The 13,426-nt window shown below is 49.6% G+C and overlaps 1 protein-coding gene across 4 annotated transcripts in view; it reads left to right on the top strand.

The window, feature by feature from the left end:
* Positions 1–13,426, top strand: part of VWA2 (von Willebrand factor A domain containing 2) — a 46,797-nt gene that overhangs the window by 3,967 nt on the left and 29,404 nt on the right. For 3 of the 4 annotated variants that reach the window (XM_047702525.1, XM_047702524.1, XM_047702526.1), the window contains exons 2-4: positions 3,124–3,185; positions 7,390–7,464; positions 9,220–9,353. In XM_047702525.1, coding sequence (XP_047558481.1) covers positions 3,134–3,185; positions 7,390–7,464; positions 9,220–9,353 — 261 coding nt within the window. In that variant the 5' untranslated portion in view covers positions 3,124–3,133. The remainder of the gene's footprint in view (positions 1–3,123; positions 3,186–7,389; positions 7,465–9,219; positions 9,354–13,426) is intronic. The other variant, XM_047702527.1, reaches the window with a different exon arrangement.

Raw genomic sequence — 13,426 nt, forward strand, 5'->3', positions numbered from 1 at the left:
TCAGCAGCACCGAAGTAACATTCATGTCCTTTCTCTCGGCATGAAAGAGAATGCGGGGAGTGTAGTGAGCACAGGGACCCGTCTGGAAGTCGGCGCGATGGTGGTCAGTGTAACCAGGAAGCTCACATCTCGCCCCCTGTGTGCCAGACCCATGCGGGCTGCTGGGGCTCCAGCAGGGACCAAGACTCCATCCCTGAACCTTTTGCCTCGGGGCCGGTGAGATAAACCCATCAGCAGACGGTTCTGGCAGGGACTGTGTGACGAGACAGGCCACACTCTGGGCATGGGGGAGGGAAGGGCTGCTGAGGTCCCAGAGCCAGCACCAGCTGGTCTACACACTTAGCAGGAGGTGGTCGACTTCTTGCAAGGATTTGCAGATTGCCAACATAAATTTTGTTTTAATGAGCAGAAACTTAGAAAACTCTGGAAGACATTCACCTGGGCATGCAGAGGCACATAAGATCGAGGCGAAGTTGCTTTCGTTTGTCTCATAGCAGAGGGAGGGGACCCCCTGTCTCCTGAGTGCCTTACTAGGCAGCAGGAACCTACTGTACTTCCTTCCACTGTGTCCTCATGGCAGCCTAGGGAGGCTGCTAGAATCCTGCTTTTATTTAAAAAAAAATAAAATAAAACAAATCAATAAGCCTCAGAGTCAAGTGCTGCATGTGCCCAGGGTCAGACGCTATGACCCCAGAAAATCATCGAGACCCTAATTAAGGAGTAGACAGCATTGAACTGCCCCTTGTCCCCAGGCCTTGCCCCTGCCTGGCTCCCGGGAGCAGGTGGGAACCCGTCCTTCATCTGTTGTATGGACCAAGAGGAAAGAAAAGGTGCCTTCGGGGGAAAGAAGATCTTTCTTGCTGGCAAGTGCCGGGCTGGAAACTACAGGAGCCGTGTCGGCCCCGCCAGGCTGTGTCCTCTCTGTCCATCTTCCCCTCTGCGAAACCTCTTGACTTTCTCACTCTGAGAGTGATGTTCATCCTCCACTGGCCACTTAGGTGGAGATGTGAGCCTCATGGTCATTTGAGGCACAGAGACTCTCATTTTAAACTTTCCTGCAAAAACATCTGTATTTCTTTTTTTTTTTTTTTTAAAGATTTTATTTATTTACCTGACAGAGAGATCACAGGTAGGCAGAGAGGCAGGCGGAGAGAGAGAGGGAAGCAGGCTCCCCGCTGAGCAGAGAGCCCGACTCGGGGCTCGATCCCAGGACCCTGGGATCATGACCCGAACCGAAGGCAGCGGCCCAACCCACTGAGCCACCCAGGCGCCCCGAGCATCTGTATTTCTTGGGGAAACTCCGGATTTCCGGGGGCCCTTGCTTGCAGCCTATTCAGAACCCTCTGAATGAGGAGAGTCCTGTTCTGTTTCGTTGCTGCAGCGGGGAGACGTGTGTCCCCGCCTCCCAGCGAGAAGGCGGAGGGTGTCTGACGACAGAACTCGTGCCAGACAGTGCCAGTTTTGATAAAGGCCCTTCCGTGAGCTGCTGAGGATGAGCAGAAAACGCCCACCCCGCGTTGTGGAGAAATGGCATCCGCCAGTGGAGACATGGGGGTCCAAAGACCCAAGATACATAAACGAGGACTTGGCCCTCCTGCCTCCTCCTCCCCGTTCTTAGCTGCTGGAGAGCACTGTTTACTTAAGACGTTACAGGGACTTTCTGATATGGGTGCCTCAGGCAGAAGGGAGGTTCTCTGTCCTGGGCTGCCCCGTTGGGTACCCCACGCTGTGACTGACCACCTTGTCCTCTGCTCTCTTCTCTGGAACCTGGTGGGGGTGGTCGGGGGGACCCTGCAGTGGTTTCCTTTCCATATCTCTGCCTGGGATTTTCTCTTCAGAATTGTCTCCTGAGTGAGTGTCAACATTATGTGTTTAATGGAAGGAAACTTGAGTAAGACCTACCTGTGGCCCCCCCCCCCTTTTTTTTTTTTTTTTTTGATGGGCAAGTTTAATGTGAAGGATAAGACCTTGAATGAGTATGGAAACCTCCAAGGCAAAAAATTAAATTTCTAGAACCTGTTGTTCAGATATTTTTAAATTTCTCCCTGCTAAATTGTACTGGGAAAAAAAATCTACCAATTTCATTCTATATGATCCTTTTCTCCTTATATTACTTGCAAGTACACTCGCTAAAGTGTAAGTGTAAGACCGTCTGAATTGTACAGCATGTCTTTGTGGTTGAAAAGATAATGAAGGATCCATTTCCTGGGCCTCATGGCTAAAATAAGAAGTATGTCTCATGTATGTGCTCTTATAGAATCAAAGTTATAGTCTATCGTTCTTACTAAAAGCTTTTACTTTCCTCCCTTATTTTCCTCAAAAAATTGTTATCAGGCCCCACGGAACTGAATCTTACCTGTACTATAAACATGATTGGGCAATAATAATTTTTAAAAACCCCTTATGTTTCTTCTTCAGCCATATTATTTAAAAAAAATTTTTTTTAATTTTTAAAGATTTGATTTATTTATTTGATGCAGAGATAGCGAGAGCAGGAACACAAACAGGGGGTAGGGCAGAGGGAGAGCGAGAACCAGGCTTCCCCGCCAAGCACGGAGCCCGAAGTGGGGCTTGATCCCAGGACCCTGAGATCAAGACCTGAGCTAAAGGCAGATGCTTCACTGGCTGAGCCACCCAAGCGCCCAGGTGCATTACTTTTTATAATTTAGAAAGTATAGGCTTTGAGACCTTGCTAGAAGGTTTCAGAAAATGAGGACATTGGAAATCAAATCTTTAATCTCTCTGATTCTAACTCCTCATAAGAAACAGAGGCGTTGAGAGGAAGGGACTTTATTCAAGGACATGGGCTGGTCAGGGCCTGGCCAGGCTAGGACCCAGGACTCAACCTTGGGTACAGCATACCTTCCTGGAGTCTGTGAAGGAGCTTCGGGGGTGGGAGGATGGTGTCTGGGAAAGATGTTAGACCATCCTTTGAAACAAAATCTTTGGAGCAAAGTCTCCAATGGTTCTTTTCCAGGCTAATACAGTTATTGTGGCAAGGAAGAGCCTCTAGGGTCATCTTTGTGCCCTCGAAAAGGCTGAGTAGTTGTCTTCTCATTTGGGGGTGACCCGGGGATCCACAGAGCTAATTGCTGATGCTTTTTTTCCTGTCCTGTCCTGTAGGTAAATCAACATGCCCTCTTTCCTGTTGCTGGAAGTCCTGTTCATTTTCCTGTTTTCTGGAGGTAAGCTTTTTTGGTCAGGAGTAACGTGTTGAGGAGTTTGGTTTGCTTCACTTCCTGTCGATTTTAACTTCTAGAGGCCTCTCAAATACATCTGCAACTCTCTACTCCACGGCCACCTGCCTAATGTGAGCCCCATCATCTTGTGCTTGGACCACTGCAGTAGTCTCCCAATTGGTCTCCCTGGTTCCACCTGGTTCTGCTCCACACCACTGTGCACAGAATAGTCATTTCAAAATGTAAATCTGGGGTGCTGGGTGGCTAACTTAGGCGTCCAGCACTTGATTTTGGCTCAGGTCATCTCAGAGTCATGAGATCAAGCCCCACATTGGGCTCTGCACTCAATGGGAGGTCCGCTGGAGATTCTCTCCCTCTGCCTTCCACACACCCCCACCACGCTCTCTCTAAAATAAAAAAATAAATCTTTAAAAAAATAAATAATGCGAATCTGATCATGCCTGGACCCCTCTCCACCCCTACACCCTGCCTAGATTTTTTAAAAAGGTTTATTAGAGAGAAAGCAAGAGCGAGCAGTGGGGAGGCTCAGAAGGAGAGGGAGAGCAGGCTCGATCGAGCATGGGGCTCGATCCCAGGACCTGAGATCATGACTGGAGTTGAAGCCAGATGCCTGGGTACCCAGGTGCCCCTTGCCTCAAATTTCAAATGTTACCTCATTGCTCTAAAGAGACCTTGCTTGATCTGACCCCAGGCCCCCAGGCATCGTCTGGCACCCTTTCCCTCTATGCCACAGCCCTTATTCCTTCCAGTCCCGCCCAGCCCCCTTGCTCCCTTTCTGCCTGGGGGGTTCTCAGTTATGGTGATACCTCTGCCTAGATCGCCCCTTCACCCAACACTGCTGGCCCAGTAAACTACGCATCCATCAGCACCCAGCACAGTTCCTCCTGGTCCCCCAGGTCAGGCCATTTCCTCTAAGACCTGTAGCCCCGGGCACCTCTGCTATGTAGTCCTACTTTGTGAATTTTTAAAGACTCAGTGTCCATCTTCTGTACCAGATAGAAGCTCCATGAGAAAGAGATTCTACATGTTGTGTACTCACCACTGCATAATCTCAGCACTCGGCACCCAGCGCCGGACCTGGCGCACAGAAGTGTTCCAGAAGTGCACGGATGAATGAATAATGGAGCAAAGCAACTTTGTTTTCACTCCTCTCCCGAGTTCTAGCCTTGTTAAAATGAGATGGTAGAGAGGAATCAGAGTTCAGGTTAGTCCTACAAGTAAGAACAAGTGGGCAGGGTACCCAGCCATCCCAGTCTAGCTCAGGGTCCTCTTGTGGTCTCTGAGACTCTGCTATGTTGAACCCTGTCACCTCCGGCCTGTTCCCTGGGGGCTGGGAGATAAGAGAAGCTGGAAGAAGGTGGGTGGTTGCTTAGCCCGCCAGCCTCCCTCTTTAAGGCACGTGGGTAGATGGTGTAACATTGTAGCTTCGTGGTGAGGGGCCTGGGGAGCAATGAGATCTGTTTGGGGACAGGGCCTGAACGTGGTCCCCGGAGGCTCAGGCTCTGGTTCTGCTCTAGTTCATTGCAGAGTTCGCCTTTTGCAGCCCTGTCCAGTTTACAGAGCGCTTGTCCTGACCATCTCTGGGTTGGACAGATGAGGTCGGGGAGGCCCAGTGAGGCCTGTGACTTGCCCAGGGTCACACAGCTTTTGGGAGCAGAGCTGGGACAAATGACTCTCTCCTGACTTCTGGGCTGGCCTCACCACTCAGGGATCCTCTAGGGGAGGAGAAGGTACAGGAATCATCGGACTAGGCCTCTGCTCTCTTACCCGTAGAGTGAGAGGGTCCGACTGGTGATTCTCAGCCCTGCCCGCTCCTGAGCCCCACCCAGCCCTGCAGGAGATTGACGTTTTGGAGCCGGGGTAGGCGGCCTTCCGAGGTGCGGCTGCATCGGTTGGGAGAGGAAACATGAGTCCAACCTTCATCAGCTCCCTATTTCAGGGGGAAGCCCTGCAAAATTCTGAGTAACGTCATAGGGGAGCCATGGGGACATCACCCACGGCACAAGGAGGGGTCATCTAAAGCCTGGCACAGTTCATAACTGCTGAGCACGTGGTAGAGAAGGACACATTGGCTGAGTGACATCTTTAGTGAGTGGTCTCTGGTCACCAAGCTCCTCTGCCTTCCTCTCAGGGGGAGGCTGCTGGCCTGTCTCCAGCTGGGGAATTTGCTGGTAAGACTTGTAAAAAGGTCCAGCGCTTTTCTGTTCTTTGTAGGGCCTTGGAGATTCCTTGGCTGCTGGGCCCTTTGCAATACTTCATGGACTTATCTGGGAAACCTTAGTGCGTGTCCGTGGTGCACAGAGAGCTGGGCTAGGCTTTGCAGAGGATGGATGGAAGCATTCCTGCCCTCGGGAGCTCCCAGGGCAGCTGGGCTGATGCGGGGGGCAGCCGGGCTGTTGAGCCTACAAGAAGCAGAGAGCCTCTGTGTTCTGGAAGACCAATGTACTGAATTATTGGGTGAATTTTCAGGTTTTGATGCATTGCCCAGCCTCTGTCTTAACATGTGCCATTTTTTATGCAAGTGGAAGGGTGGCTTTTTTTTTTTTTCTCCTCCCCGTAAATCCAGTCTACAGACTTTATTTGTAGTTTGTCTTGTTTCTGCCTCTGGTGGCAAAACCGCAGTGGCAGATTGTCCCAGACCCCACCAACGATATTTGATGGCTCTTGTCTGTGGGGCTAATGGCTGGTTCAGCATTTTGGCCAAGAACCATCCTATGTGAGTGAGATTGGGAACAGGGCAGATCAGGTGAGCAGAAACCGACTGCTCAAAGGCTAGGTGGAGAGAACTGGGAAATACTTTTGTTTGCACTGGGGAGTAGGGAGTGGAAAGGAGCCAGAGAAGATGGGGCTGGGTCGAGCCCAGAGGGTGGCTGACTAAGGGGGGCAGGGGTGTCTCAAGCAAGAGGCGTCCCCATCCCAGACCCTGACTTTTTCTTTTGGTTTCTCTCTCCTAATCACTTTCCTGGCAGTCACAGAGCCCCTTGGGCCCAACATACCGGCCTGGTGTGATTCCCCGGCCCTACTCCCCGTTCCCGCGTTCCCAGCAGTGCCCCCACGCCCATCGTTCCTTCATCTGCCCCCCCCCCGCCTCCTCCCCTGCTCTGCCCACCTCATTTTATTTCCTCTGTGCTCACTCACCACACGTGGACATGGATAAAGCACGGGGACTTCTGCCACTAGACATCAACTGTGTGCACGTGGCTTCTCAAAATAGCCCTCCAAGTGGCACCTCATGGCCTTCAGGATGTCCACCATGATTGGCTCATATTCAGCAGTCCTGGGGCTTCCTTGACATATTACCCCTGCTCTCAGAGTTTATTTTGTAAATCAACCATCATTGCCGTTTTACTGGACATCCTGTAAGAGAATGAAAGATGTATTCACGGACTTCCTCCCCCAAAACTTCTTGGCCCTTGTTCATATGAATCGCGCTGAACAAATTTATGAGTGTTTACTCATAGCCCTGTCTCGCTGGGATTTGTTATCCCCACCGTCTCTCCATCACAAGTCAACCTGAAAGGAGAGTCCCGTGCCTTTTCCCCTCTCCCTGTTCTTCCTTCGAATCCCTTCCCAGGTCTGATACTGCAGGGGCAAAGGCTGTAAGCAGCTTTAGGACTCTTCATTCATATGGCCAAATTGTTTTCTAAAAGGGTTGTACCAGTGTTCACTGCCATCACTGGGAAGGTTTCTCCTGATTTGATCTTTCCCCATTTACATTTAAGTAGAGAAGCTGGTCGGTTAATTTCACAGTTAAAAGGGTATCTCATGGTTTGGGTTAAAAATATTTTGTTACCTGTTCAAACATTTTCCCTGTGCTTGTCTATGAATTGGATGTTTATATCCAGGGTTAATTTTTATGACAAGGTGCTACACCCTGGCGGGGAGCCATCCAGTTATCATGCCTAAGCAGGGGCAGAACTCATCAGAATCACACCTCGTCTTCTATACAAATTTTTAATTTTTTGCTTCAAAATACCCAAATTTAAATACCAGGTTACCTGACAGAAGTGAAGTAATTGGAGGGATTTCTTTATGCTGCCCATGTGGTGATTTTTGAGATGCAACTCCTTAAATTCGTTCACATTCCAGTTTTCCCTCCTACTACCCGTTGTTTCTGGTCACATAATGTGGACTAAGACTCCTCCCCTTTCTGCTTTGCACTGACTGCTTCTGGTGTCTTCTCTCCTAGTACCCCTGTCTCATGCGCTTCAGGAAGTCCACGTAAGCAGGGAGACCATTGGGAAGATTTCAGCCGCCAGCAAAAGTAAGCCCATGTGTTCTTCGACCTTCTAAACCCCCATGCTGGCCTCTGCATGACTCCAGAATGTTCCTGCCCCACTCCCATCTTCCTTTGACATTGTGGCCAGAGTCATTTTCCCCAAACAGGCCTGATCCAGATCTCTATTCTGGGTGAAAACCTTAGGTAAATCCTTGTTGCTGAATTTCTTGGTCTTGCTTGGGAGTCCTCGGCTATGTGACTACCATCTTCCCAACCAGCCTCCTCTCCCACCATGTTCCTTCCTCTTCCTCCCTTTTCAACATCTCCTCCACCTGCTCAAGCCATACCAGCCTGTTCCCAGAGACCTTGCGTGTCCCTTGCCTCCCTCTCTGGTGAAATCCCCTTCAGTCAGTGCCTTCTGAGTGGTGCCTTTTCTCTGGTGCTTCTCTGATCTCCGCTCTCCTACATCCTGACGGGGAGGTGGTAGGGCATGGATTCTGGAGCTAGACAGCCTGAGTTTGCTTCCTAGCTCCACTGCTTACTTGTACTTTGGCCTTAGGGAAGTTACTGAATTGCCCTGTGCCCTTCTTTCCTCCTCTCTCCACCGGCAATAAAAACCAAACATTTATTTAGGAGTGGGGTGGGGATCTAGGGAGCTGATAGCTAAAGGGTATAGAGTTTCTTTCCTTTTTTTTTTTTTTAAATAAATTTTTATTTATTTATTTATTTGACAGAGAGAGAGAGAGCGAGCGAGAGAGAGAGAGACCACAAGTAGGCAGAGAGGCAGGTAGAGAGAGAGGGGGAAGCAGGCTCTCCACTAAGCAGAGAGCCCGATGTTGGGCTCGATCCCAGGACCCTGAGATCATGACCTGAGCCGAAGGCAGAGGCTCAACCCACTGAGCCACCCAGGTTCCCCTAGAGTTTCTTTTTGAGGTGATGGAAAATGTTTTAAATTTGACTGTGGTGAGGATGGAATGTATCTGTGAATATTCTAAAAGCCACTGAATCATATATTTTTTTATTTTTGAGAGAGAGAATGCACGAGCTGGAGAGGGGCAGAGAGAGAGAGGGAGAGAGAGCTCCCCAAGCAGGGTCGATGCTCAGCACAGAGCCCACCCAGCACAGGGCTCAGCCTCACAGCCCTGAGATCATGACTGGGGCTGAAATCAAAATATGCTTAACCAGCTGAGCCACCCAGGTACCCCCTGAAGTATATATTTTAAATGGATGAATTCCTTGGTATGTGAATTGTATCTCAATAAACCTGTTAAAAAATTTTTTTTAAATAGCAGTCTATCTTAGGGTGGTTATAAGAGAGTGCTGGGGGCAGTGCATGGCATAGAGGGAAGACCCCGTCAGTGCCGCCCTCGCTTGAACTCTGGAATAATGCAGCTTCAGGTACCAGGGTTTCTGGCTGGATCCTGGACTAGATTGTGACCCCCAAGGGCTGGGACCAAGGCTCTTCAGTATCCCTCACTGGCCCAGTAGCCCCTCCTCTCCTGGGGCTCCGTTCCCGTGGCTGAGTTAGACTCCTCCAGTAGTACACAGACTTCTGCGCAAGGCCTGTGTGTCAACTTTGTGCCCACTGTGGGGGCGGGGGAGTGTACTTCCTGCTGCAGAGGAGAGCTGCCTCTGGCTGGGACCTTCTCCTGCGTTATTTTCATGCATGGGCTAAGAAGAGCAGCAGCCCGATGTACCCTGAAGTTGTCTCTGCCTCCGCTCTGCTTCAGGAGGGCGCTCCTCTGGGGACCGGAGGGCAGGGAGGCCGGTTGTCAGCCACTGTGTTCCACTCTCCCCTAGTGATGCGGTGCTTGGCGGCAGTGGACCTCCTGTTTCTGATAGACGGATCGCACAGTGTCGGGAAGGGGAGCTTTGAGAGGTCTAAGCACTTTGCCATCACGGTCTGTGACGCTCTGGACATCAACCCTGAGAGGGTGAGTGCAAGCCTTATCATCCTTGCATTCGGGCATTTTGGGTTGCAAGCGACAGAAATCCAGTTCTAAGCAGAAGAGGACATTCACGGGCGCCTGGGTGGCCCAGGGGGTTACGCATCCGACTCTTGATATGCGCTTGGGTTGTGGTCTTCTGTGGTGTCAGGGTTAGGGAGCGAGCCCGCCTCGGGGGCTGGGGAGTCTCCCTTTCCCTCTGCCCCTTCCCTGGCTCACGTGTGCACATGCTGTCTTTCTCTCTCTCCCAAATGAATGAATGAATGAATGAATGAATGAATGAATACATAAATGAACAAATAAATGAATAAATAAATAAGTTTTTAAAAACAAATAGAAGAAGAAGAAGAAGAGGACATTTTGCTGGCTTGTGGAACAGGAACACCAAGGGGGTGGTCCTGGTTCTAGGCATGGTAGGGTCTGAAGCCTCATTCTGTCCCTTTTTCTCCTCAGTTTTGCGTTCCTTGCTTGGCTTCCTTCCCACGCAGCCTCTCCTTACATGGCACATTTGCCGTGTACTGCCTTTCAAGCTACTGATCCCAGTAAAAGGAAGATGGATTTCTTTCCCTGCGCCGGCAGCAGATGGTCCAAGGGAGGGCTGCTTATTGGCCAAGGCATAGGTCACATGACAGTCCCTTGCCCAATCCCAGTAGTCAGGAGGGAAAGATGCTCTGGCCACGTGTGAGTCAGCGGCTGACCCACCTTCCTGGTTCCCACTGGGAAGAGGAGCTTATGGAGGGGCGGGAAAGGGGAAGCATACCGAGACAGACAAAAACTCTCCCTCTGAAGGGCAGAGCCCCTGTATGAAGTGGGCCTCCTACCCCGCACGTTCGCTTGAGAGGAGCTACTCCTGCCAGAGTGAATCCAGCCAGTTTGTTCATCTCGTGCTCTCCCTGGCTCCGGAGAGCTGCTCTCAGGCAGCAGCAGACTGTGCTAACTGTGGCTCCTGCTGCTGAAAGGGGCATCTTGGGACAACCCAATAGAAAAATGGGCAACGAACACAGTTCCCAAAAATTGAAACACAAGTGGCCCCCTAGATGCAGGAAAAGATGCCCAACCTCACTCGCTCTAACAGCACAACTCCCACCAAAATACCATTTTCACTTTCGGGATTAGCAAAATCCCAGTTTGGTGACCTGCCCCATTGGCACATCTGTAGAAGCGGGTTCGCGCTGGCGATGGGAGTATAACCTGGTGCAAACTCTAGGGAGGGAGTCCAGCAGCATCCATTGGAATTATAAAGGCGTGGACCCTATGGCTCAAGAATTCCACCCCATGGAATGTGTTCTACAGATACTCCCACAGATGCAAAGTGTTGGACAGTTATTCCTTGCAGAGTTGTTTATGATCATAAAACATTTCAGGTCATGCAAACGTCCACTCACAGGTGACAGGTGAATTCATTAGGGTGCATTCCTAAGGGAAACATGGGGCAGTGGTAGAAAGTGAATGGGGAAGCTCTCTTAGATGGAGGGGCACCGACCCAGAAGAGACTAAAAAGTAAGAGGCAAATGGCATATGTAATGTGTGACTTTTTATGAAAAAGGGAGCTAAAAAGTCTGTGTTGGTACTTGGAGAGATCTGTAAAGAGGCTGAGAACAGTGGTTCGCTGTTGAGCAGATGGGGTGCAGATCCAGCGGGGGGACTCACCTGTTTTTCTTTTTTTATATACTTGATGGATTTTGAGCTGTGTGAACCTACTCCAAAAATCAAAATTTAAGAAGGGTGTTTTGATCTGAAAAGCTATTCTTAACTTGAATTAGAGACTACTTGCAAACAGGTTGCAGAAGGAAGTGGTTTTCCAAGATGACATTCCATGGTTAATCCCAGAAAAATCTCTAGGACTGAAGAGCAAAAGTGGCTTTTAATGAAAGCCAGATTTTCTCCAGAATGGCAGGTAGTTTGGGGAGAGTAAGCCCATCACCCTGGACTGCAGGCCGTCTGGCATGGCCGTCCAAAGACACCAGAGCAGATTCTATTCCGTCTGGGCTTGGACAGCCTGGAAGTTCCAACCGTGAAGCCATCGCAGGTCCTCAGAGGACCAGGGCCACAGACTGCTGAATCTCCATCTTCTTCTGCACAGTGTCCTGTTTTCCAAAGGAGGTGATTCCCCCCATGAAGTTTCAGTAGTTATTTGTGGAGGAAGAGCCATAAAAACCAAACACTTGATGTTGGCAGTGGTGTAGTGTGTGTCCTGAAATGGGAGGCCTGGAGGCCCCAGAGGATGGTAGGTTGGGAGAGAAGAGCTGTGTGGAGTATAAGTGAACATTTTACTGATGAACAAACAGGCTCAGAGAGGCTAGGTAACTGCCTGGGGTAACACAGTAATTGGAGGAAACAGCTAAGTGTGGAAGAACTGAAGCTCTTGACTCTGAGCTCAGGACTCGCTCCATTAGGTCCTTTGTCCCTCCCAGTGGGTAGCCCCTGGGTCAAGATGAGGTGACACCAAGAAGTCATACCCTATTGCATGGCAAATGGATAGCTGGTATAGTAGCACTGTGTGTGTGTGTGTGTGTGTGTGTGTGTGTGTGTGTGTAATGTGTAAGGGGTGGGCACTGGTAGAATTTAGCGTCCTCCAACAGGGTAAGAAAACCACCACAAAAGACTTCATGGCTGGTGTGCACTGGTGCAGCTGTGTCAACCACAGTTCCCCAGAACTCAGGGAATTAAAGCTTGGTGTTGCCAGACCACATTTAAAATGTGGCATTATGTTCCGGAGGCTGATTTTTAGGCTAGAAATGGGCAAACCACTCAGTACCCATCACAAGGAGCCAGAACAGTGAGAGCCCTGGAAACTTCCATAGATGAAGGAAGCCGATGATGACGTTCAGGCAAAAGAGGGTGCGGAATGGCTCTATTTCATTCAGACAGAATCTGGGCATTCAGAGAGTTCTCTTGGGGCTGGACCTGAGAAAAACTTTCTCCAGCAAGATTCGTTGAGCAAAGGGTTTGGGGGGCGGGTGGCTCTGTTTGAGTGAGCTAGTGAGCCGCTGGACCTTGAGCTTGAGCCACTCCGACTTGCTGGAATGCTAGCAAAGGGTGTTTGCAGGAGAGCCTTTAAAGACGGTTTGATCTGATTCGTGCTTGAGGCTTTCTGCATTTGCTGCTGCATTTCTGTGCCTCCTTAGACCTCCATGCACAAGGGATCTGCACCTTTTTTTACTTTCTAAAATTTAGTTTTCAAGGTGCTGTAAGTTAAGGCTTGTTATGGATGTTGTGTTGTGGAGGTGGATGGAAGGTGTTTGAAGTCTTCCTCCCAGTGATTAAAAGCTGAGAAGTTTGCTTCCTGGCTCCAGTACAGTGACTGCAGCAGAGTGATTACAGAGCGCGAGAAATCCGGGCAGGCTTGCCCTTGAGCATACAGTCAACTGAAGATAAAAGGAAACTGCTTTGCTCCCAAACCACCAATTACATTAAATGTCTTAACCACTGACTCAAGTTATTTCCATCTTGTTTTGTTTTGAAGTTGTATCCTTCCTGTTTAATTCAAGTAAATATACCCAGCTGCTGGTCTCCAGGGAGTTTTTTTTAACTAAATAATCCATTCACATGGTTCAATTAAAATGCAGTCAATGCCTAGTGTCCCTCCTACTCATATATTTTCCATCTGCCCAGTTTTCCTACCTGCTTGCTTTTTTTAAAAGAAGATTGATTGATTGATTTGAGAGAGAACATGCGTGCAGGCATGGTTGGGAGGGGCAGAGGGAGAGAGAGTCTCAAGCAGACTCCATGCTGAGTGTGCTGCCCGACGCTGGGCCCGATCCCACAACCCTGAGATCACGACCAGAGCTGAAACCAAGAGTCAGACATGTAACCGACTGTGCCCCCCAGGCGCCCGTCCCTACCAGCTTTCTTGAGCATCCTTCCAGAATCACTTCATCCAAACACAAGCAGTATGAAGTGTACCATGCTGTATTCACTGTTCTATCCCTTGCCTTTTTCTCTTCACGGTATCTTGGAAGTCTTTCCATATCTAAGTATATAAGTAACATAGGCATTAATATAGATCTATATTATTTTTTACAGCTTATTAACATTCTTTCATAAGGATTTCCTGAGGT

Source organism: Lutra lutra, chromosome 14 (assembly GCF_902655055.1).
Source record: "Lutra lutra chromosome 14, mLutLut1.2, whole genome shotgun sequence".
Classification (NCBI taxonomy): domain Eukaryota; kingdom Metazoa; phylum Chordata; class Mammalia; order Carnivora; family Mustelidae; genus Lutra; species Lutra lutra.